Source organism: Mytilus trossulus, chromosome 4 (assembly GCF_036588685.1).
Source record: "Mytilus trossulus isolate FHL-02 chromosome 4, PNRI_Mtr1.1.1.hap1, whole genome shotgun sequence".
NCBI classification, from domain to species: domain Eukaryota; kingdom Metazoa; phylum Mollusca; class Bivalvia; order Mytilida; family Mytilidae; genus Mytilus; species Mytilus trossulus.
Genome location: NC_086376.1, coordinates 79,526,614 through 79,552,772, shown reverse-complemented (window position 1 = coordinate 79,552,772; position 26,159 = coordinate 79,526,614). Strand labels below are relative to the sequence as shown.

General features: G+C 32.2%; 1 protein-coding gene across 13 annotated transcripts in view; it reads left to right on the top strand.

The window, feature by feature from the left end:
• Positions 1–26,159, top strand: part of LOC134716067 (nuclear hormone receptor HR96-like) — a 155,730-nt gene that overhangs the window by 89,227 nt on the left and 40,344 nt on the right. The window contains exon 1 of one of the 13 annotated variants that reach the window (XM_063578794.1): positions 17,805–18,883. The exons of the other annotated variants lie outside the window; for them this stretch is intronic. Coding sequence (XP_063434864.1) covers positions 18,746–18,883 — 138 coding nt within the window. The 5' untranslated portion in view covers positions 17,805–18,745. Of the gene's footprint in view, positions 1–17,804; positions 18,884–26,159 lie in introns of those variants that run through there. 13 annotated transcript variants of the gene reach the window in all.

Here is a 26,159-nt window from a genome sequence, read left to right as displayed (position 1 = left end):
TTGGCTTTGTTCTTCAGATTGTTTTTCAAATAGTTTCCTACTCACAAGAAATCTGAATTGTAAATTTGGTGCAATGCTATGGAAATGAGTTGTAAAAACTAAAAAATCAAAGGTTAAAAGTATTTAATTCCTCAGGTAATCAGGATCACTCTACACTAATGGATATATTCGATAATGTATCAGGGAACCAATGAGCTTTGGTTCCAGTTAAGGATTATACTTAGAGGTTGTTGTCATGACATGGAAAACAAAAAACAAAAAAAAACAATCATCACTACTCGATCACTAGCATTAAATTGATAAATATGAAAAGTCTTAATCAAATGTATTTGTTGTTTTAACATTATTGTAGGACACTTGAGCACTGGCGTTGTCAGTTTGTTTTCAATTTGTGAGTTTGACTGTCCCTCTGGTATCTTTAGTCCCTCATTTTTGAGCATCTATACAAGCAACATTGGGCTCCTAATTTCAGAACATATATCATGTCTGTAACGTTACTTATGATTACATTTGTTCTAATTTCATTCTCATTTTATTGTCAATGTTATGTTTTTAAATACCAAAAAAATCAATCTTGAGAGCAAACTATAAATTAAATTTGCTTGCTGGGAACAGTTCTTCAATCCTTGTTTAATTAATAGTAACTTTTGATTTAAGATTATTTATTAAACAATTAGTATGCTTCATATTCTTAGAAAAAAATCATAAGACACCACATTTTCAATGATTTTTTTTTTTGTGAGTTTCATTAATTATGGAGTGAGACTCACAGTTATGGACAATTTGAAGTTTGTTTATTGTAAACACATTTGTCTATTGTATGTATGTTTATCTTTAGTGTCTTTTAGTGTTTTGGGGGTTTCTGTCCCATTTTTTTTAATGGAATATGTGTTATGTTTGTGAATATTTGTTTATGTAAGTTGATGCCAATAGGATATCTAAAATCATTCCATTGACTGCTAATATTTGTATTCACAAAAGATGAAAAATTACTTCTAGAACATCAGTGCTTTCTATTAGAAACATCTGAGATGTGAGACTGACATTTATGGAAGCTGCTGTTGCTTCAATATATCAAATAATTAAGTCAATATAAGAAAAAATAATTGAAAATGTTATTTTTATAGTAAATTTATCCACAAAATAACATTTCAGGTGATATGAATTCATTCATCAAACATGCATGCTAAATGAAAATAAAGGTAATGAGATAAATTTTAAAATTAATTTGACTATAAATCACAGAAACCGTAGAGGCAATTTATAATTCTATGTATACATCTTAATTTAATTAAAAGAAACTAAGTGAAGATATATTTTAAATCTAAATGTGTAATATCAGTGCTATTAGGTCTTGCAAAAACCAGTGCTTTAATATTGTATTACGATTATCTTAGAAATATTTTTAAACATGTCTTGTAGACTTTTTTTCTCTCTATGACCAGCATAAGCATCCATAGATATCCTTCCTTATGTGACCAGCATACATAGATATCTTTCTCTGTAAGGTGCCCTATGATTGATTAAATTCACCTTATTTAGATTCTGTTGAATAGTTGTCTCATTGGCAAATCATACCACATCTTCTTTTTTCCCTTTTTGATTGTGTACAAAGACATCCTTTTGTCTACGACCAACATGCATATAGCCAGCCTTCGAACTTTTGTGACCAGCATACATATACATCATATCCTCTGTAACCAGGATAGCTAAATAAGAAAGATGGACCCTCTCTCTGTTAAATCAGGATACCTTATAATTAATAAGAATGATGGGCCCTCTCTCTCTAACCTGAGCATATGCAGAAGTCAATATTAATTACAATAGAGGAGCAAATATAAGCATTAAAAATGTCCTCTGAAACATTAAACAGAACCAATTTTACTGCATCAGATGTGCATTCAGATAATAATTGTCACTTTAGTGATGCTATAATAAATCATGCAACTGCACCAGAATATATGCATAAAAGCAATGAAAATACCACCAGCATACTTTTCATAACGAAATTATCTTGCCTTCTAAAAGTTTGGTGAAATAACAATTATTTGTACCCCTGATAATGAGACTCATTACTGAATTAGACTGAATTTTTGTTAATTCCTCACATCTTAACAAGCAGATTTTAATTGTGTCTTTTTATTAGTTCAGTTATCATTTCTACATTTTGGGACAGCCATTAAAGCTGCTGTTCTTTCTTTTAAACAAAAGGTCTCCTGGTGCACACATGTAAAAACGCTTCAGGCTTTATAGTTCTATGTAATACACTGCTGTGTTTGTTTGTTGTCTGCAATCAAGTAAAACATGGAAGTTCATTGAACTCACCTTTTTTTTACTTTTGATGTTATTGATTGAAAGAAAGCATTTGTGTCATGACATATTAACATGGAGTGAAACTTGCTTTTTACATAAGTTTATAAATCATTTGGTTAAAAATAAACTGGTTCAAGTTAATTAATTGAATTGGCCCTGAGTTAAGCTGGTATCCATACCTTTATGTTTTAAGAGGTCTGTAAATTTTGTTGTTGAGGAAGCTGATTGGATTAGCTTAAAAAAAAGTCACATGAGAAACAGATGAGTTATTTATATATACTATCAGTATTGATGATGTTATTCTACAGAACACACAGATTTCAGTTAAACTTGTTTGCATTTTGGTATTGTAATTGTTTTTATTTTCGCGGTGTATTTATTTTCATGAATTTCACAATTGGTTTATTAGCGCAAAAATAAAATTACTACCGTTGAATCCAAATCAAACCTTTTAACTGAAAGGCAATACTTATAAAATTGCGAAAATAAATACAAGCAAACGTGCTTGAAATACACAATTCGCGAAAAATAAGTACCCTTAAAAAAAAGTACAATATTTCGAATGTAAGATTAATTAAGGAGGGATAGACTGAATATCTAAGATGGTGCAGTAGAGATTTGTCATTAGCTCGGAATTGCTCTGAACAAATCGTGGTCTATCTTATATAGAAACCAATTTTCCCTAAAGAATGAAAAGTTTTCTTGCATGTAAATTTAGCTTTTATCATAGCGCTATATACTATTTCTACTACCAGTAGGATTGTTAGGAAAATTGTTGGACTGACATGTCCTGTCCTTGCGTAAGGATTATGTAATGAAATTTATCAAACCATATAATCAAAATCTCAGTTTGCAGTTAGAAATCATGTTAGACTTTGGCAATATGAAACTACCTCTATATATATTGTCAGATTCAGATTTCCAATAATTGTAAGTGCAGATTTTAATTTACCAAATTACAAATCTTTATACTAAGAATGTTTCACCCTGATAAAGATTAAAAAGCTTTAGTAATCAGTTGTAATGGATAAAGATTTGTTTGGTCCTCAGGGTACAATGTTTTAATGACTTGAAGTTTAGCTAGTTTACAGTTTCAGCTAGGTCTGACAAGGAGCAATTAAACATAATGCCTTATACAGACAAGAGGCAGTAAGCATTGCCTTATATGACAAGAGGCAGTAAGTTAACATTGCCTTATAAGACAAGGTGCAATATTCATTGCCTTAAATGACAAGGTGCAATAAATATTGCCTTAAATGACACTTGGTGCAATATTTTTTGTCTTAAATAACAAGGTGCAATAAATATTGCCTAAAATGACAAGGTGCAATATTTATTGCCTTAAATGACACTTGGTGCAATATTTTTTGTCTAAAATAACAAGGTGCAATAAATATTGCCTTAAATGAAAAGGTGCCATAAATATTGCCTTAAATGACACTTAGGTGCAATGAACATTGCTTATAAGGACAAGATGCAGTAAACATTGCCTTAAAAACAAGGTGCAGTAAACATTTTCTTAAATGACACTTAGGTGCAATGAACATTGCTTATAAGGAGAAGATGCAGTAAATATTGCCTTAAAAACAAGGTGCAGTAAACATTTTCTTAAATGACAAAGTACTATAAATATTGCCTTCAATGACAATTTTTGATAAACATTGCCTTATAATAGTTATCAAAGGTACCAGGATTATAATTTTAATAGTACGCCAGAAGCGTGATGTGTGATAAACATTGCCTTAAACAACAAAGTATGATAAATATTGTCTTAAATGGAAAGATGTGATAAACATTGCCTGATATGGACTTATTGTTTTAAAGTGCTATGTTCTTAGAAACTGTTATTGTTATGACATGACTTGGATTATAGTGAACTTTCTTTTTTTCAACAACTAATTCTTGGATAAATGCCCCACTTAGTGTAAAGTTATACAAATTTCACACATTAAAAAGTTTGTCTCCCAATTTCATGTATGGAGAAACACACATATTGATTATGTTTTAAGTTGATTTAGTGTTTTTGCACTTAAATAGAACTTTTAAAACCTATAATAATGATCCAAAAACTGATAAACTTCAACAAAATAGACTGTAGTTCTGTCTTCATCCTTAATAAATTTGTTATACTGATGTATATGGATCAGATGCACATCCTAACAAAAAATCACAGTAGTCTCTGATTTTTGTGGCCAATGTCATTTGAAGCAAAAACAACATACATAGATATAGGAAGATGTGGTGTGAGTGCCAATGAGACAACTCTCCATCCAAATAACAATTTAAAAAGTAAACCATTATAGGTTAAAGTACGGCCTTTAACACGGAGCCTTGGCTCACACCGAACAACAAGCTATAAAGGGCCCCAAAATTACTAGTGTAAAACCAGTCAAACGGGAAAACCAACGGTCTAATCTATATAAACAAAACGAGAAACGAGAAACACGTATATATTACATAAACAAACGACAACTACTGTACATCAGATTCCTGACTTAGGACAGGTGCAAACATTTGCAGCGGGATTAAACGTTTTAATGGATCCAAACCTTCTCCCTTTTTCTGAAACAATAGCATAACATCACAACATAGAAAAACATATGATAAAATATCAATTGGCAGACTTAAAACTCAATAAAAAAACGTATGATTACACAATGAACGAATAAATTTGATCTGTGATATCTGAATACAAATGCACAGTTAATTAAATATTAGAGACAAACATTCATGACCAAAAAGCTAACAAACAAATTCAAACACAGGACATCTCTGAGAAATATTTAACCAATCAATATTCACTTTAGAAAAAAAACGTTTTTTTATAATCTTGAAGTTTATACAAATGTTGTAAGAATAAGTGAAAAATTGAAGATATTACAAATAATCAAAGCTGGTGTACAGACAAGATCCATGTAAATAGAAAATAACAAAAAAGCATTATAAACAGTATCAACAGGTCGAATTAATAAGAAAATACAATTTGAGAGTACTCGCAGTTACTGACAGCTAGTTAAAAGCCAAAACCAATTAATAATAAAAAAATCATGCATCAGAGACTAATGTTCTAATGTGTCAGAACTTTGTCCGATATCTTTGGATATTTTGTAATTATATGTTTACTTTTAGCCTTTAAGTTCTAAACAAATTATATTGTTGAAATCATGATAAAATGGCATGAAATAAGTCTTTCAAATTCTAGCATGTTTTCAATTTGTAATACTTCACAAAAGAACAGAGCAGTTCACACCAGAACCTGTATATATATATCAAAATCCAACTTGAGTAATTCTTCACAAATCCCTCAGACATTTTAATGTCTATGAAAAAACGATAAAACAATCAAATTTTTGTGCAGATATCAAACAAACTTTTACATTTGAAGTAAAGGCATACATGTGTGCTGTATAGTTTGATGCATGCCAAATGCATGTATTACATAAATTTTGTTGAGTGTAATTTAGGAGATGGATTGCTGGAACACAATCATAGATAAGCACTTACATAATTGTATAATGAAAGAAATTGTTGTGTTAACAATCATTATTCACAAGTTAGATTATATTTGATAAAAAGTGATTTAAAAAAAACATGAATGTTTCCAAGAACATTGACATATCTTCGTCTACATGTATGGATCAGAGTTGAAATAACACAAATAGCTAAAAGACTACAGGAGTCAACATATGTCCATCTTTTACAGTAACTCAGTTTCAATGAGCTTTTTACTGTTTTACCAGCAGATGAGTTTTTCTGGCTTTCATTATCACTAGTTTTGCAGTACATATATATAGTAGAGTTAACTTAAAGTTTAAACCATTTTTTTTTTACAAAACATAAAAGTTTAAGATAACCTAGAATTGCTGTATGATTAATTGACAATCAAGTTTAATATTACTGTTATTGCATGTGTTGTACGTAACCAGTTTGAGTATGAAAATCTAAAGCAGGTGTACAGTCTTGAACATTTGACAGGTTAAAAAATGGCTGTTTATAAAATCCCAATTTCTGTCTGAGTTAGTGTAATTTAGAAGTGTTTATCAGTTTAAGAAAATATATATTGAAACAATTCTCAGTAAACAAATGACAGCTTCCAAACCGAATTTCAATGTATTTTGGCTTTCATGACTTTGAACAATATTCCTAACATGTGTGTGTTTTAGTTGCAATTGCTATTTCATGGAAGTGTGCCTCTTAAACTTTTGGATCATTATACAAAGTATTCCTTCTGGACCTTTTAGCTCATTCAGTCATGAAGGTACATTTGGCTTAAAGTATTCTTAGTTGACTTTTTGACTCACAGTGTTCCAGAGAAATTTTGGCTCATAGTGTTCATATAGGTACTCATGACCCAGTTAATTTTTGACTCGGAACTAACTATTCTTTGTGAATTTTTACTCATTAATGTTGTTGCCAACATTGGTTGTCAGAATGTTCTGGCTGGAACTTCACTTAAGAGCCATCTGTGAAATTTTTGCCAAGAATATTTGCTGACTTTTGGCTCCTGACACGTGACCCCACGGAGCATTTGGTTCTGAATGTTCCTATTTTATTTTCTGACTGTTTTCTTGCTTCTTTTATTAAATGTGCACATTGTGATCTTTTGATATTAATTGATAATCCATATATGTCTTTTCTTTTGCATCTTAATGCACTTTTTTGTCAGAGTGTTCCTGATGAAGTCTTGGCATGATGTGTTCCTGGAAACTATTGATCCCAGTGAACATCTATCATGGAACGTTCCTTCTTTGCAAGCCAAGGATAAGGATCTTGTTCCCTTTAACCAAGGAGAGAAGAGGACTAAATTGAAATCCTTGGCTAACAAAGAAGGGAATGAAACTGTGGCCATGATCTGTTCCTCACCTTTAAGTATTAATGAATTCTCAAAAGGCAAGCCTTAAACTATTTATAGACTTTTTTTTTACCTAATACAGATCCTATTTTAAACATGGTCTTGCATGCAGAAAAGTACATGTAACAAACAAAAATAGCTTCTGTCAATAATAGTTAAATTACGATATAGATATTTATTATTTGATACAACCTTCCTTTTCACTGATGTGGTTGCATGTGAATTTAAATTTTCATCACTTGAATTCTAACAAAAGGTTATATGTAATGATCTTGTAGAATTTGCTTCAGTAATTTCTTTCTATTTCTCCATCTATACACATGTTTTTATTTCCTAATTGCATATTTAATGGTCCAGTTTACAAGCTGTAAAAGAAACATAATCTTCTGGGTTTTATTACATCTTAATGGATTCATTTTAGTTATAGTTCATGGCATCCAAGTTAAAATAAGTATACAGCTTAGATATAAATGAATAAACACAAAAGATGTGGAAAAACCTATCTTCTCCGCCTACATGCACAGGAAAAGGAAATTGCATTTGGTGAAAGACAATGATACAGAAGCAGTTCTAGTACCGAGACGACATGAAAGAATAAAAAAAGTCTTCAAATGATGCCAATCAAATTGGTAAAAAAATGTCATTACTTAATAATTTTATTTATATTTTAAATATGAGTTGTAATACATTGATGAGCTTTGTTCCTTTAAGGGTCAGTCACAGTGATATGCTTATAAATAATGAGAAAGAAATGAAGAGTATCTAGAAACTACATAATGTTTTGATATGCCAATTGATTATTTATAACATGTTTATATGGTATGTTTGTTGTCTTCTAATGTTCTGTACTATCAAGACCTTAAATAAATCTCTAAAGACACAATATACAATTCTGTAATCAAACCTCTATATCAAGCAACCAAACATACAATTTTGTAATCAAATCTCAAGAGACCAACCCCTAGGAAACTTGGGTCAACCATGGTCAACCATGGATAAATCAACTATAGAGGACACCTATGGTCGACCATGGTCAATGAATGGTTGACAATGGTCATTCAAACTTTTGACCATGGTTGACAATGGTTATCCATGCTTTTGATAATGGTTAGACCATGGTCAACCAGAGTCAACCATGGTCATTATACTGACCATGATTTCCAATTATCAACCATGGTCAAAAGCATGGCTAACCAATGTTATCCTTTTTGATAAATGAAACACCAATATGGAACCATATGACCAAACCATGGTTTATGGCAGTGGTCAACCATGGTTTATAACCACTGTCAAAAAACATGGTTAACCACTGCCACAAAACATGGTTGACCATGGTCATAGTCATATAGTTGACCATGGTCACATGGTTGACCATGTCTCATTTAACAAAACATGATAAAACCATGGTTAAGCATTGTCAACCATGGAACATTTTGCAGGGGAAACATTCAATTTTGTAGTCAAATCTAAAGAGACCAATCATACAATTTTGCAGTCAAATCTCCGGAGACTAAACACACAGTTTTATTATCAAATCCTAGGGGACCTAAACATGCAGTTGTATAATCAAATCTCAGGAGAACAAAATTAAAATTGTGCAATAAAATCTCAAGCAACCTAACAGACAATTTTATAATCAAAGCTCCAGGGACATGAGCATATGATTTAAAATAAAATCTTTTGAGACCAAACATACAATTTTAAATAGGAGACTATTAATAAGCACAAACACTTGGATTCAAATCTCAAAAGGGCAAAACATTGACTTAGAAAGATTTTTTTTGATAAAATTGCAGGAGCCCAAACATACAATTTTGTAATCAAGTATCTAAATTTTAGGAGAGCTTTAAACCATAGTGATTTACTGGATTATGCAAAGGTGAAATTATTGTTGCCATAATATTGGATAGTTTCCTGTAATCATATGCTCTCAGTGTTACTTCTGAATTCATAACAATTTACACCAACCTGAAGACCTCATTAAATGTAATGGGATAACCTACATTTATAATGCTTTACCTCAAATAGGATCAAATTATCAAAAGACCCCAGTCTCCTAAATTATTTAAGTCTTTCCTTTTGCATTAGCCCTGATATCTTGGTGTTAATGAGAATTACATCCAATCATGTTTTAACTGGGTGTTTCTTATACAAGCAATTCAGGGTTGATTGATTGTTGATTTCTAGTTGCCAAGATCAAATATATAGTTGGGACAAAGCCTTAATACACTAAGGATGAAGCATAATAAAAAATAACTGTGAAAAAGAATGTTATGGAAAGATCAATTAAATTCTGTTTTGGAGATGATTGATTTCACGTTCCATGTTATAAATATTAAATATTGCCTAAAGCTGGCATAATAATGTCAGAATTGTGTGATATCATACTTATCTAGAAGTTCATAATTCATCTTTATATATTCATGTTCAATCGCTTGAAAAAAAATGAATTTCATGTTTATCATAAAATTTTCTTATCTGGAAAGTAATTAAAGAAGGAAGGCAAGTATATAATGGAATGCAAATTAAAAATTGAATAGTTTATCAACCTTGTTTCTATTTGTGGCAAATCTAAGTATTACAGGAATTTAAATCCCATAGACTTTTTTTCAGCATGCAGGGTTTTGTTTTTAAAGTATGAATTATTTTGTTGTATCACATAGACAAATATCTGATAAGAAACATTTTGTTGGCAAGTTGTCATAGTGGTGAGACTGTGGTCTGTGTATCAAATCTATAAACAGTGTGTGTATATGGTCAACTTTCTGTTTTCCTAAATCATAATGAATAAACTCATTTTAGATACCAGGATTTTTAAATTTTATATTTGCACCACGGTTTTTTCTACAAAAGACTCATCTGAGTGACGCTCAAACCCAAAATGTTGAAAAAGGCCCAATAAAGAACCAAGTGAAAGTGCATTGAGGACCAAAAATTCCTTAAAATTTGGCCAAATACAGATAAGGTAATCTATTCCTAATGGTAAAAAAGCCTTAGTAATTAATAAATTATTGTATGAAGTAGCTGGTACCTAAGTGCTATCTTCCATTCAAAAATGGCTGGACAAAGTTTGTAACACATGGACTAGATATCTTTAAAAGTTACCAGACATGATTTTAGAAATTGAATAAAGACAACAGTAGTTATACCGCTGTTCAAACTGCCATTAACAAATGATTGGATACTGTTACCAATTTGTTACTCTTATACTTCTTTCTTTTCAAATTTTTGGACACATTTGTAACTGATGGAACTACCAACTTCCTGGCTGTAAAAAAGAAATATCTGTTATATTTTTATGCCCCACCTACGATAGTAGAGGGGCATTATGTTTTCTGGTGTGTGCGTCTGTTCGTCCGTTCGTTCGTCCGTCCGTCTGTTCGTTCGTCCGTCTGTTACACTTCAGGTTAAAGTTTTTGGTCAAGGTAGTTTTTGATGAAGTTGAAGTCCAATCAACTTGAAACTTAGTATACATGTTCCCTTTGATAAGATCATTCTAATTTTAATGCCAAATTAGAGAATTTATTCCAATTTCACGGTCCAGTAAACATAGAAAGTGATAGTGCGAGTGGGGCATCCGTGTACTGTGGACACATTCTTGTTTTTTTTTATTAAAATTACTTTGTTTGATGACCAAATTAAATTACCATGAGTTTCAGCTGTTTGAAGAACTCAAGATATTAAGTTAAACCACAATTAGTGAGGCTTAGAGTACTATAATACTGTCTGATAGTCTGAAAAATCAAAAATTTTAATCCATTTCAATATTCAATCTGTTTTTGTTGCAGATTATCATTTGACATAATTTTATTGTTCTTTTTCATTTATCTGACTTACAGTTGTTACCTTTTTCCATGTCATTGTTGCTCTTTTCCAATTTGCATCTTGTAGAAAATTATCAGATTAGCCAATTGTTGTTGCCTTTTTCAATTGATAAATATTCAAAACATTATAGTTGTCCCATTCCAATTCGCCTTAATTAACCAGTTATTATTTACCGGTTGTTGCCCTTTTTCATTTTTAACATGATTTTTTTTTTTTTTTCATTCCTTCTAGCGTATGATGTGAAATTATTTATTTTACTTTGTTGTCAGTTTTTCCATAATAGTGTTGCCTTTTCTGTTTTTAAGAAATTAAATGTTATGCCAATTCTCCCTTGGAGTTTATTTATCAAATAAAATTGAGGTTAAGAAAACCAAAATTGATTTCTTCTCCACAGTTGACAACCTTTCTGTAATCCAAGGACGATATTCCTTAGTCTATCACCAAGGAAATTCAATTATTTGTTGTTTTTCTTTTTTCCAATACTTTAAGAACGCCTACACATCACGAATAAGACAAAGATAGAGTAGAGTAAATTATCTGTATAGAATACTCTATTGCATCAGCTGTAGCATTGTGATTTGGTGATAAAGCTTAAAGATATAATGAAACCTTTGAAATATTACTGCAAAAATATATATGGTATACCACTCTAAATGGCTTCTGAGCAACTATTGATTACCGATGACAAGGGTAATAAAACTTCACTAAAAGGTTAATTCTCAAATTACAGAATGATTAGTTGATTTTGGTTTGCAAAGATTTCATGTCTTGGTAACCTTAGAATTGTTTATGAAACTCTAGGCAGAACTGTAAGGTTTTTTATTGCAATTATATTTAACTGATATCTTGTTGTAACTAGATTTGCTCTTTTCATGGCCATTAACAGTGCATACTGTTGGAGAAAGAGAGAAATACTCAGTCAATTAAATAAATAAATAAATACTCACAGGTAATAGAGAAGCAGAAGATTTTAGCCCATAAAAATAAATAAATACATTATTCAATACTTATTTTGAATGTAATAGAACCAACAGAATTCAAAGCAGCTCTATCTGTGGATCATATTGTATTTACTGGTAAGTTCTTAGGATAAGCCAAACCAATATCTTGCTAGTCTTTAGTATCTCAATTATCCCTCAGTCATCATATTGCAGTTTCAAACAATTAAATTTATATAATGATGAGTGACCTTAAGGTATTGATATCAGACATGCCAGAGAAATTTTGACAAAGATTTTTATCAAAGAACTAAATTTCATTTGAAAATCATCATTATTATAATCTAAGATCAACATATCTCATTGCAAAACTCAAATCCATAACAAGAATAGGCTGATTGATTGCAATTCAATTGAATAAATGTTCAGTTGCAAATATCTTCTAAATATTCAGGACAAATTTGGACCATGTATACGGTAGACTGGTAGTTATCCCCTTAAATATTTTTGTTTGTCTGATTGTCAAGTTTTTCTATTTCACTGTCCCAAAAGTTAGTCATAGTAACATTACATCAACAGTCTAAGGACCTGGCTGTAAATATAATTTAGATCCATGGAGCTTTAGCTGTTTGTAAAAATGTAAACAGACTTATATTGAGAACTTCACATTCATAAATCTTATTTAAATTATGATTTAAATTAAAATCTGTTACACGTTAATGATTATTATTCTCAAAGCAGCAGTTTGTTTTTAACAACTACATGTACATTATGCAGAAATATTCTCAAAATAAATTGATTGAAGCAAAAAAGTTTTAAACACATCTGTTCTTTACATTTTAGAAGTGGAAATTGTTTCAGTATACCACTCCTTTTTAACCCAGAAATAAAAACAAGAAATCATTCATTCTCAACTGAATAGACTGTATCCCCTTCTATTTGTACACTTTCAGCATCAACACCAATTCATTCTCAACTGAGAGGATGTTATCCCTTTTACTGTGTACACTACTGTCAAACTCCATTACACCCTATTCATTAATAGGCAAAGGGATGCTATCGCTACCTCTGTGTAAGTACAGTCAATCTCCAATATACCCTATTCATTTTCAGCCAAAGGGATGCTATCGCCACCTCTATGAAAGTACAGTCAATCTCCAATACACCCTATTCATTTTCAGCCAAAGGGGTGCTATCCCCACCTCTGTGTAAGTACAGTCAATCTCCAATACACCCTATTCATTTTCAGCCAAAGGAATGCTATCGCTACCTCTGTGTAAGTACAGTCAATCTCCAATACACCCTATTCATTTTCAGCCAAAGGGACGCTATTGCCACCTAAATGAACACTATCCCCTCCTCTATTTACACTACTGTCAAACTACAACTACATCCTCTCCATTCTCAAATGAATGGATCATATCCCCTCCTCTATGTTCACTACTAATAAACTCCTATAAATCCTATTTATTCTCAGCTGAATTGACTTTGTCCCCTACTTTATGAGGACTGCTGTCACACTCCAATAGTCACCATAGTCTTTTGCAGCTAAATTAATGCAATCCCCTCCTCTTTTTACACTACTGTCAAACTACTATGCATGTTCATTCTCAGCTGATTTGTGCATATCCCCTCCTCTATTTACACTACTGTCAAACTCGAATGCACCCTGTTTATTCTCAGGTGAATGAACTCGACCCTCCTCTTTGTACACTGCTGCCATCTCCAATGCACCCTTAAATTCATTCTCTGTTGAAAGGACTCTATCCCCTCCTCTATGTTCATTAATATCAAACTCACAATGTACCCTATTCATTCACAGCTAAGTGGACTATTGAATCTGGAGCTGGCATGTCAGTTAACTGCTAGTAGTCTGTTGTTATTTATGTATTATTGTCATTTTGTTTATTTTCTTTGGTTACATCTTCTGACATCAGACTCAGACTTCTTTTGAACTGAATTTTAATGTGCATATTGTTATGCTTTTACTTTTCTACATTGGTTAGAGGTATAGGGGGGGGTTGAGATCTCACAAACATGTTTAACCCCGCCACATTTTTGCGCCTGTCCCAAGTCAGGAGCCTCTGGCCTTTGTTAGTCTTGTATTATTTAAATTTTAGTTTCTTGTGTAAATTTGGAAATTAGTATGGCGTTCATTATCACTGAACTAGTTTATATTTGTTTAGGGGCCAGCTAACGGACGCCTCCGGGTGCGGGAATTTCTCGCTACATTGAAGACCTGTTGGTGACCTTCTGCTGTTGTTTTTTTATTTGGTCGGGTTGTTGTCTCTTTGACACATTCCCCATTTCCATTCTCAATTTTATATCCCCTCCTCTATGTTCACTACTATCAAACTCCAGTACATCCTATTCATTCATAGTTGAAAGGACTCCCTTTCCTTTTCTATGTACACTGCAGTCAAACTCCAGTACATCCTATACATTTTCAGCTGAATGAAGGCAGTCTTCTCCTCTGTGTACACTACTGGTCAGTGGAGTTTACATCCTATTCCTTCACAGCTGATTGGTCTGTATCCCTCTTATGTACACTACTGGTCAGTGGAGTTTACATCCTATGCATTCACAGCTGATTGGTCTGTATCCCTCTTATGTACACTACTGGTCAGTGGAGTTTACATCCTATTCCTTCACAGCTGATTGGTCTGTATCCCTCTTATGTACACTACCGGTCAGTGGAGTTAACATCCTATTCATTCACAGCTGATTGGTCTGTATCCCTCTTATGTACACTACTGGTCAGTGGAGTTTACATCCTATTCATTCACAGCTGATTGGTCTGTATCTGGAGTTTACATCCTATTCCTTCACAGCTGATTGGTCTGTATCCCTCTTATGTACACTACTGGTCAGTGGAGTTTACATCCTATGCATTCACAGCTGATTGGTCTGTATCCCTCTTATGTACACTACTGGTCAGTGGAGTTTACATCCTATGCATTCACAGCTGATTGGTCTGTATCCCTCTTATGTACACTACTGGTCAGTGGAGTTTACATCCTATTCCTTCACAGCTGATTGGTCTGTATCCCTCTTACGTACACTACTGGTCAGTGGGCTTACATCCTATGCATTCACAGCTGATTGGTCTGTATCCCTCTTATGTACACTACTGGTCAGTGGAGTTTACATCCTATGCATTCACAGCTGATTGGTCTGTATCCCTCTTATGTACACTACTGGTCAGTGGAGTTTACATCCTATTCATTCACAGCTGATTGGTCTGTATCCCTCTTATGTACACTACTGGTCAGTGGAGTTTACATCCTATGCATTCACAGCTGATTGGTCTGTATCCCTCTTATGTACACTACTGGTCAGTGGAGTTTACATCCTATTCATTCACAGCTGATTGGTCTGTATCCCTCTTATGTACACTACTGGTCAGTGGAGTTTACATCCTATTCCTTCACAGCTGATTGGTCTGTATCCCTCTTATGTACACTACTGGTCAGTGGAGTTTACATCGTATTCCTTCACAGCTGATTGGTCTGTATCCCTCTTATGTACACTACCGGTCAGTGGAGTTTACATCCTATGCATTCACAGCTGATTGGTCTGTACCCCTCTTATGTACACTACCGGTCAGTGGAGTTTACATCCTATTCATTCACATCTGATTGGTCTGTATCCCTCTTATGTACACTACCGGTCAGTGGAGTTTACATCCTATTCCTTCACAGCTGATTGGTCTGTATCCCTCTTATGTACACTACTGGTCAGTGGAGTTTACATCATATGCATTCATAGCTGATTGGTCTGTATCCCTCTTATGTACACTACTGGTCAGTGGAGTTTACATCCTATGCATTCACAGCTGATTGGTCTGTATCCCTCTTATGTACACTACTGGTCAGTGGAGTTTACATCCTATTCATTCACAGCTGATTGGTCTGTATCCCTCTTATGTAAACTACTGGTCAGTGGAGTTTACATCCTATTCCTTCGCAGCTGATTGGTCTGTACCCCTCTTATGTACACTACTATCGAATTACAATTTACCCTTTTTATTCTCAGCTGTATGGACTTTTCATTCCTCTGTGTATAGTGCTTTCCAACGCCAATAATCATATTAATTTACAACTGATTGAACACTATCCCATACTTTATGTACACAACTGGTTAACTCCAATACACACTGAATGAGAAAGGATGCAATCACATCCTCTATCGAACACTGCACAAGCACTTGTTTTCTATCCTTGGAAAGATTGGGATAGTAGATCTTGCCACGGATCAAAAACAAGTGCCCGCGTGGTAAACTGATGTCAACGTCAATACACCCTTTCATTGTTCAGCTGCAAAACTAGGGAAATTATGCGGGCTTTTCCCCTGATGATCATGTTGTATTTATTTTACCCAAATAAAAATTACCCATACAATGGAAAGTTTGGGTTGGCATATTTACATTAATAGTAGTTAATTTTGAATCTTTGTGCATATTATTCCAGCATTGTATGTGGTTGCAGCTATTACCTGTGCTCTCGGTTGTCAGTATAAATTATAATGTGGTATTTAACTTTCCTAATATTTCGGCCTGGATTTGACCTAGATTATTGATAGTAAACTGATAAGGTCAACTGACCATTACATCAATGAACACACAGGTGACCTGATAAGTAGAGGTCAGTTAGGGACAGTAGATATCGTGATGTAAATGACCTTGACATGCTTGGTCGGTTGCCAATTATATATGTTGATGCATGTGGCGTTGATCATACAATTGTGTGACCTTAGACAAGTTCATGCATTCTCATGGCTCCCAATGTTTTCGCTTGTATCAGTATGAATAGTGAAGAATCAAATAATATAGCAGCCCAATTATACAACGATGTCGTCATATCTTCTTCAGAAGTTGACACATGTCTTTATCGTATGCCGTCATTTGTTCAGCAGAGGACACAAGTCCTTATCGAAAGTCATATGTTCATAAGCAGTTGACACATATCTGTATTATGTCAAGCTTAAATCGAGGATCCTGAATCATCGATGTTTAACAAACAGAATTAATGAAAAGTTATGCATGTATGCAAACATGCCCATCATACGGCATAGAATTTGTGGGTATATTTAACGGTTGTATGGACACCTGTCGAATGTAGAGGACTGTAAATGCTTTCTCGGCGGATCCAGAAATGTACATATGGAGGCACTGACAGCTTAAGAGGGCTCTGCCTATAAAAGGGCAGGTGAAGCTCCCAAAATCCGCCTCTGAGTCAACTTATTTAATACTCAAATGAAAACCATAACTGTTACCCATAACATGGATTTGTCTATTGTAAATAATTTGCGTCGAGATGATTTTGTTCCAAGGCCAGTGTTATTAGCACACTTTGAATATAATATTTTTGCATGAACACTTTGGAGAGTAAATGTCAGTTTATCGAATTTTCTTCTTTTTGACGTTGCAAGTCGGCGGTAGATAGAATGGGAGTTTCTTTTTCAATTTTGAAAACCTATTATGAACACTTAATTAATGTTTAATTATGGTTAATCCCACCAGTATATAGCTATCGTTCAAATACAAGGCTATAGTTTGTTGATAGAAATGCTCAAAGACTTTTGGCCAATTGAAGTCTAGCGTAGCTCAAGGGATGTCTAATTTATTTTAGAAATTTTAAAAGAATTCTGTCGAGTTTTCTAATTCGAGCACATTCAATAGCTTGTTTACAAAGTAAAATACAACTAGCCATTGTCAATATGAAGCCAATATTTACGTACATTTAACAGGACTTATATGACCTTTTGTTTGAGTTCTAAGGTATTTATTTGCTTTGATTACAACAGAAAATTTGTGAACAGAATCTTAGTTCAAAATTAATTTACCATGGCCTTGGCGTAGCATAACTTCGGTGTCGTGGAGTACGGTTATCTAAAAAAAAAGTTGAATTTTCTTATCAAGGCGGTTTACTGCTACTTATAGTTTGAAGTAGGTTAACGGCATAGTTCTGATAGAGGGTTGCATCAAATTACAACGTTTACAGAGAATAGACGAGGGCAGACAGAACATTGTGAAAAAATAATAAGTAGGAAGGCTATATTTCACTACAAACAAATTATGATTAAGATCATGAAGTTGTAAAACCGTAAGGCAAATTACCTCATAACTTAACCAAAATACTGTATGATTGGATTTTAACCGTGTTATTTGGAGTGGAAAGATCGCGTAGATACACATGTAAAAAAGTACTGCTTTTCTTGATCGCACCTGAGTGTTATTACCTTGACGGACAGGCAGAATTTGTTTGTCGCGTTACGTAGGATTAGAGGTTATTAAATTCACAAAGATATTCGACGGGAAATCAAGGTATATGTGCCATTGACACTTCTCACCCACATAAATAACGCGAGACTTGTATGTGAAAAAAACAGATCAGTTCAGTGGTGATTATTATGATTAGAAAACAACAGTTTATTTAAAGTTCTGTGTGTATCTTGAAAGGATTACAATGTGTTGCATCCTTTAGTAATATTTACTCGTGAATAGTGATGTATTTTATGTTACAACTGATTAACTAACAAGTATTGACTTTTGAACGGGGACAACAAGGTTAAAGGTGTTTATTTTTCAATACACATGCAATCAACGATTCGTTGAGAAATCTACATGATCAATTAAGTTTACCTGTTTGTTAGCAAGCAAGGTGCAATAAACACACTACTATCTTACTGCAGTGGGAAAGGAAAGAGAGGAAAATACGTTATTTTATAAGTTGTTGTGTATTTAATTCGATCAGAATTCTTTTAATTGGATGCACATCTTTTAACGTACGTAAAAGTGTTGTGCACAACAGTCAAAATGTGTGAGAGTATTACGGATTGGTTTCATAATATGTCGACTAACGATATAAACAATGTGTCAACAACGTCTAATGCTGGACACAATGGAATAGAGGAAGACTTTCATCATCATGATCATGATGGCTTCAGTGATCAGGTAAAAAAAACAAATAATTTCTCATTTCTAACGAGTTTACAATTCACTGCCTTCATTTTTCTCTGGTCTTTCTTGTATGTATACACATTTGTATATTTCAGGAGAATCTGTGTCACGGTCAATGTCTAGGAAATAGAATATCTATTGATTTTTGTATTGAACCTGATGAAAATATTACTTTTTGCAACATCTATCAAACAATTTAAAACCTTTCTTGGAATGTTTGCTGTAGTATTTTTTTTATTATTAAATTATAATGATTTTCATATAATAAATCTAAATTGAACTCCTTCTTTCTAGACATTTGAAAACACATTCACGCTTGAAAAGAATGCAATCAACCTACTGATATTCCCATTTAAATTCTTAACATTTAAAAGTTTTAAAAAAACTATGAAATCAATTATTTTTATGTAGGAAGAACATTATTTGTTATACTGTGACATGAAATATAGCTTGATGCATTCCAGAAATTATTATTATTAATTTTCTTTTGTTTCCTAAATAATATCAAGTTAAATACAACCTGCACTTGAGCTTAATTGGTATAAACAAACTTTTTATATTTCCCATTAATTGAATTTTGTAACATATTACACAAAAATATATTTTTAAAATAAACACCATTACTATTTTCAATATTTTCAAAAAGATATGAGTTCAGACATATTTCAATTAAGATTTAAATACATTTAAAAATAATCTGTTCAAAATTATTTTTTAAAAGGCTTTTAATATTTAAACACTTAAAACAGGCTTTAACAACAAATACTATTTTTTTTTATTTTCTGACTCTTTCTTGCTTTATAAGTGTTATTTTCTTCCATATATATTTTTTATGCAACCATTCAAACAACTTCTGTATAGAAAATAAACTAATTGAAATAGTATGAAAAAATCAATGCTGATCTGAATGGGGACTTTCTATAGATTAATTTCAAATAATTGTGTGGTTAAGCTAACTTGGATAAGTCGCTTTCAATGTCATCTGAGTTCTTTATGACTGGCTGTTAAAGTTAGAGAAAACACACCTAACAAAACCTTTATCATGTGAAACAGAATTCTGCTCCAGTGAAGGGCTCTCCAGTGCATATATAATGTAAAATAAATGTTTTTCTGTACACACATGGGATGATTTTTATTTCTTTCCAAATGTTTGCTGAATAAAAATCAACCTAATAAATCTTTTTAATATGTTTTAATTTATTGCTGCAATTTATCTTTTATTTTGGAATCAAACACTAAATTTAAAAAAAAATATTTTCGTACCAATGGATCACACTTTAATTGCCTTTCCATTATTACAAGTCGTTTTAGGTAAATACTAAAAATAAATGTACTTCAACAATACTTAAACAATGCATAAGTTTCATATAAGTAAAATTTATGCAGATATTAATTTCAGGAAGTAGGTCAATTGAAAACAACAAGTCAATTCATATTTGGTAAGAAAATATTAAACCCCGCCCATTGACTGCTTACCTGAATGTACATAAATAAAGTATTGTCTTATACATGTAATTTAATAATGTTATTGCAATGCCACACCCGACATAGTATATGGCCATTAAACTGTGAAGATTGAATAACTAATTAATGTAGGAATTTAGGCATTGGTATTTCTGTATTGTTTTGGTTTGGGGTGATTATAGAAAACAGGCTATATTATGTTTTGATGAAAGATTGTCACTAAAATCATGATAGAACCTTATGATTTACTCAACTTACAAGTATAATTTAAATTTGGTCATAATGATCATGGTACAACTATTATAAATCTGAAATCAATTTGTATTTATTTCTATTTGGAGAATTGTGAATTGAAGGCACTTGACACTTCGACTATTTTAAGTCAACTTGGAGGTAATTTAACATAGTGTTAATAATAATTGTCAGTATTGTAGAAGACTCCACATGACTTGAATATCCCTTTGGTATCTTTCCTTGCTTTTATTAGATGTACTGACCTGGGGGTCTAACTAAAAATTATAGTATTCCTAAATCTTTTTATTCATACATTTGTACATGTATTTGCCGCCTGGTAAATTACTATTGCAGGCTTGGTATATGGTGATGAAAAAATCCGTTATCATTTATTTTTGATTTTTTAAACATTATCTGCTATATAATGTACTTGTACATACATGTCCAGACAATTCACTTCATAATACATGTACATGTACTAACCTCGGTAAACATTAGGACAAACTTAAACTTAAAGGTATGGGTATTCTTGTCAACCAGTTTAAAGTACCATATACTGGGTACACATGTACAAAATGTACCTGTTTATACATTTTGTATAAGACTTATTTACCAGTTTTATTATCATGTTTACAAGAAATTCCTGGCAGTGTCAGACTTCTTACTGAAAAACTGTTTGCAGCTGATTTAGGTATGAAAAACATGTGGACATTTTTCATGCCTTGTTAAAATTTAACAGTATATTAAAAAATCTTTAAAAAACACAAACTTGCTAATAGATAAGTTGTGTTGACATTTTGTAGAATAATTGTTTCATTAAATCGTTAAAGTTAGAAAACCAGGTATATTCTATTCAGTGAGTGTTATCTTTTGGACATGTTCACACTCATCATATGTTTTTTTTATCATATCTGTTGTTACATGTAAATCTGAGTCCATTGAGTTATGTCCCTTTATAACATTGAGTTCTGGTTCCTTTATAACATTTGAGTTATGTCTCTTTGTAACATTGGGTTATGTCTCTTTATAACATTGAGTTATGTCCCTCTATAACATTGAGTTATGTCCCTTTGTAACATTAATGAGTTATGTCTCTTTATAACATTGAGTTATGTCCCTTTGTAACATTAATGGGTTATGTCTCTTTATAACATTGAGTTATGTCCCTTTGTAACATTGGGTTATGTCTCTTCATATCATTGAGTTATGTCTCTTTGTAACATTGAGTTATGTCCCTTTGTAACATTGAGTTATGTCTCTTCATATCATTGAGTTATGTCTCTTTGTAACATTGAGTTATGTCCCTTTGTAACATTGGGTTATGTCTCTTCATATCATTGAGTTATGTCTCTTTGTAACATTGAGTTATGTCCCTTTGTAACATTGGGTTATGTCTCTTCATATCATTGAGTTATGTCTCTTTGTAACATTGAGTTATGTCCCTTTGTAACATTGGGTTGTGTCTCTTCATATCATTGAGTTATGTCTCTTTGTAACATTGAGTTATGTCTCTTTATAACATTGAGTAATGTCTCTTTATAACATTGAGTAATGTCTCTTTATAACATTGCATGCAAGTGGGGGCATCATTTGGGTCCACTGTTCATTTATTTTAGTTTTTTCTGCTTTTCTTTAAATACCATGAAGAAGATTTTATCCCACTAATATTTTGGATTTCACTAAAAGGAGGATAGATTTCTGGATTTCTTGATACAATTTAATTGTTGCTAGATTATTTGTACCCTTAGACTATGTAGAACTTCTTAAACTACAAAAATCTTGCAATCCAAGATAACTATTTCTTCCTTAAAACATGAAATCATTGGGCCAATTAAAATCAGACAACAATAATATGTTTTCCTCTGAAACCACTTAAAACCAATTGGAACCAAACAACAACTATCTTGTCCTCTGAAACCACTGTCACAGGGCCAAGTGTGCAAAACAACCAATATGTTTCCCTCTGAAACCACTGTAGACAAATTTGAACCTAAAACAACATTCAGTATCCCGACAGATCAGGGTCAATTAGAACTTTTAACAACATTTATAACATTGCTCTGGGCCAATTTAAATCAAAATTATGCTTTCAAACTGCCATTGAAGAACTCTTTTTTTGGAATAATGAAGAACCACGAGTACAACAAATTTATTAAGCATATTATGATAAATGAAAAGGCTGAGAGTATCACACAGTGAGACATCTAAATGAAACATTTAGTTTCAGAAAGACATAACATCATGGAGTTATATATACAATTTTTCTATTCATATTAATGAGGGAATTATGATTCCCTTGATATTTTTCGCCATAAAATATAAATGGGTTTTCTATGGGAGTCAATGTGCTCTGTCTTTTTTTGTGTGTGGGTTAATTAGGTTTTTGACCTAGTTGTTCTGGATCAATAAGGATATAGTGTTGCTTCTGTTGTTGCTAAATATCATCTAACATTACATAGGTTTTTATAAGATTATATATAAACTATAGTTTCTTTTCGAGTGCTAGAAGTTAAGTTTGACCTAATTCTTTTTTTTTTTTGGGGGGGGGGGGGAAGGGTCATGGTATCACATAATACAATATTTATCTTATTGTAAATGTTATATTCATATTCAAATATAAGTTTTATTTGAACTCTGCTGTAGCAGAATAGAAACACCTGGGGAAGCGTAACAATTTACCTGTTACTAAATTTTATATTTCAAGACAATGACTATGGCTATTCTATGTTTTAAGCTGTATGAGGATGGTCATTTACAAATTAACTAAAAATTCAAGATGAAAATTATCAATGCTTCTGAATTTAATTAGCATAAACAAAATTACTAAATAATCTGCCTTGTTGAAATTTCGAATTTAAACAAATTACATAATAATTTGAACAGATAACAGTGAAGAGAAGATAACTTAAATCACACTGTCCTAGATTTTGGACTGTTTTCGACCAATTTTTTTAATGCAATTTCAACTGATAGTGATATGTACTTATAAAGTGCAAATTAAAGTCATGTGTATTTAAGTAATTTAACACATGTACAGGTTGATGTATATATTCCAAAAAGTCTCCAGCTTTTCAATTCATAGATACAATGCTCTGTCAAATTTTGCTTCATGCAGATGTAGAATTAAAAAATGTGGTGCTTTTAAAATAGAAATAGGGGAAAAAGAAATACCATGTAATTTTAAAACACTCTTTGTTTTCTTGGTCTCGATTTTACATTTCCGTCTCAACAGTTATAATTTTATTTCTGTATCAACAGCGTAAAAGTTCACACCTTAACTTTTTTCATACCTGCACCTGTACGATCATGTACACTCCTATTAATGATTGTTTCCTTCACATTATGAATGGACCCACCCACCTTCTGCTTCACACGTTTTACTATTTCTATTATAACACCAGAGTCATGAAGTAGTTAGGTATAGAAAGATTAATGGTGACCACGTTGTTTCCGTATTGTTGTGTAGAAACAAAGAGATAGCGGTCAGGAGTACCAAGTTATGAAAAGTACAAATTTCCAGGAAATGTCTTAAGAAATTTTGATGGAAAATAAAATAGAGAATGGAAATGGGGAAAATTTTGGACCTTGAACATCGTCATTTATTACACTAAGTTTTTAAATAAAATTTAGAACAAGATGATTTAGATTAATGGCAGTTATAATGCACTGGGGAGTGGATAAGAAAACTGTAAAAAATTTAGCTGCATTAAAATAGTATAACTATTTATGTGATAAACCAAACTGTAGGCTACACTGAGGAATATTGAAATTTTAGAAAAGCCATGTCTGATTTCTAGATTAAATTATATAATCTGTAATTGTCCCAAATGTCATTTTACATTAAATCTGCCAAATGTGGTTAGTTTTAGTCCAATCTTTCTGATCTAGGAAGTATAATGTGTGCAATAGTGTCTAATGGAATTCTGCAGAAATTGTTCTGCTTTGAAAGTCAATGACACGACTGCACTTAGATGTAGGTTCTACATTATGGGTGTTATTGTACATATTATGTATGTAAATAGGTTGGTTTATCTAGATTCCATCTAAATAGATATTTGTTTCAGAAGGTTGCACAGAATCAGAAATATTCCAATTAGTTCTGCTTTTTATGGCCATAAGTTTTAATTTGATTTTTCTCTGTGTCAAGATCATAGTAATTAGAATTAATAAGTGAATGTTATCTTGGTTTGCTAAAACATTTACATGCTTAAAACTGCATGCAAAAGTAATTTGTATAAATAGAATGATTTCCTTTATAGTAATTTATAAATAGCAATTAATAAATTATTTTTATGACAATGACTAATTTAGTTTGTAAATAAATTAACCACAACAATAATAATGTAAAAATAATTGCAGCTTAAGTAATTTATGAAGTTACATCACAGTGCTGATGGTACTAAACACTTAAAATATAACAATTTCTTCACAAATTCCGAATAACCTTATATTAAATAAAATTGAGAATGGAAATTGGGAAGTGTCAAAAAGACGACAACCCCGGTCCAGACCTAAGAAAAAAAAACCAGCTGAAGGCCACCAATGGGTCTTCAACTCAACAAAAAAAATCCTACACCCTGAGGCGTCACCTTCAGTTGATCCAGTATTGAACATACATGTATCAAAAGTATTTCTTATATGTTCAAAATAAAAATTCAATACAAGAAAATCTACTGACAATGTCTTAATTAAATCAGACAAAATAAGGAAGTTAAATAGAATTGTATTAATAATATTTTGAATTTCAAAATACCTAAAGAACAATTGATTTTTTTGGAAATTTCATTATCAGCTAAGCAGCAGAGTTGTGCAGATATAATTTTCTGAGTCAAAGAACACATGTAAAAAGTCAGGAATAATTGGCAGTTGTTATCAAATAGTTTGTTTTTATATATGTTCATTGTTTTGTGTTTGTTTTTGTTGCACTCTGGTCAATGTTTTTGTTGTTCTGTAATGTGTTTTCCTCTAATAGTTGGTGTGATTCCATCAGTTTTGGTTGTTTGTGACCGCAATTTATTTTACTTTATCGACTTTATGATATTTGAACAGCGGTATACTCAAGTATCTGTTGCCTAAAATATTTCATATATAAGTAATTATAAATAACCAATTCTACTTCTGTTTTGAGTGTGAAGAAGGTTAAAATATTTTTGCATTAAAATTATATTTTTAGCTATAAATTCTTGGTTAATTTTTAGATTTTCAACAGGATTGGAGTATATTAGTTGAGAAATATGTGTTACTTACAATCGGGTATAGAAGGAGAATGTGTTAAAGCTCACTATTATTTTCATTCTTTTGTATATATCATGTATTATGTTACACAACCTGAGATCAGGTGTAATCACAAATGAAGCTCTAATATTGTACCCCCTCCCCCCTTTTGTGATTTAAAATACGTTTACAACAGTGGTCTGAGCATTGTATAAAATTGTCCAACATTTAGATGGCTGAGTTCTATTCAAAACTCTGAGTTCCAACCCTGCTCATGCAAGTTTTCCTATGGATGGTTGGTGGTTTTCTCCTGGCACAGCTTACTCCACAAATACAAAAAACTGGCTGCCACATTGAA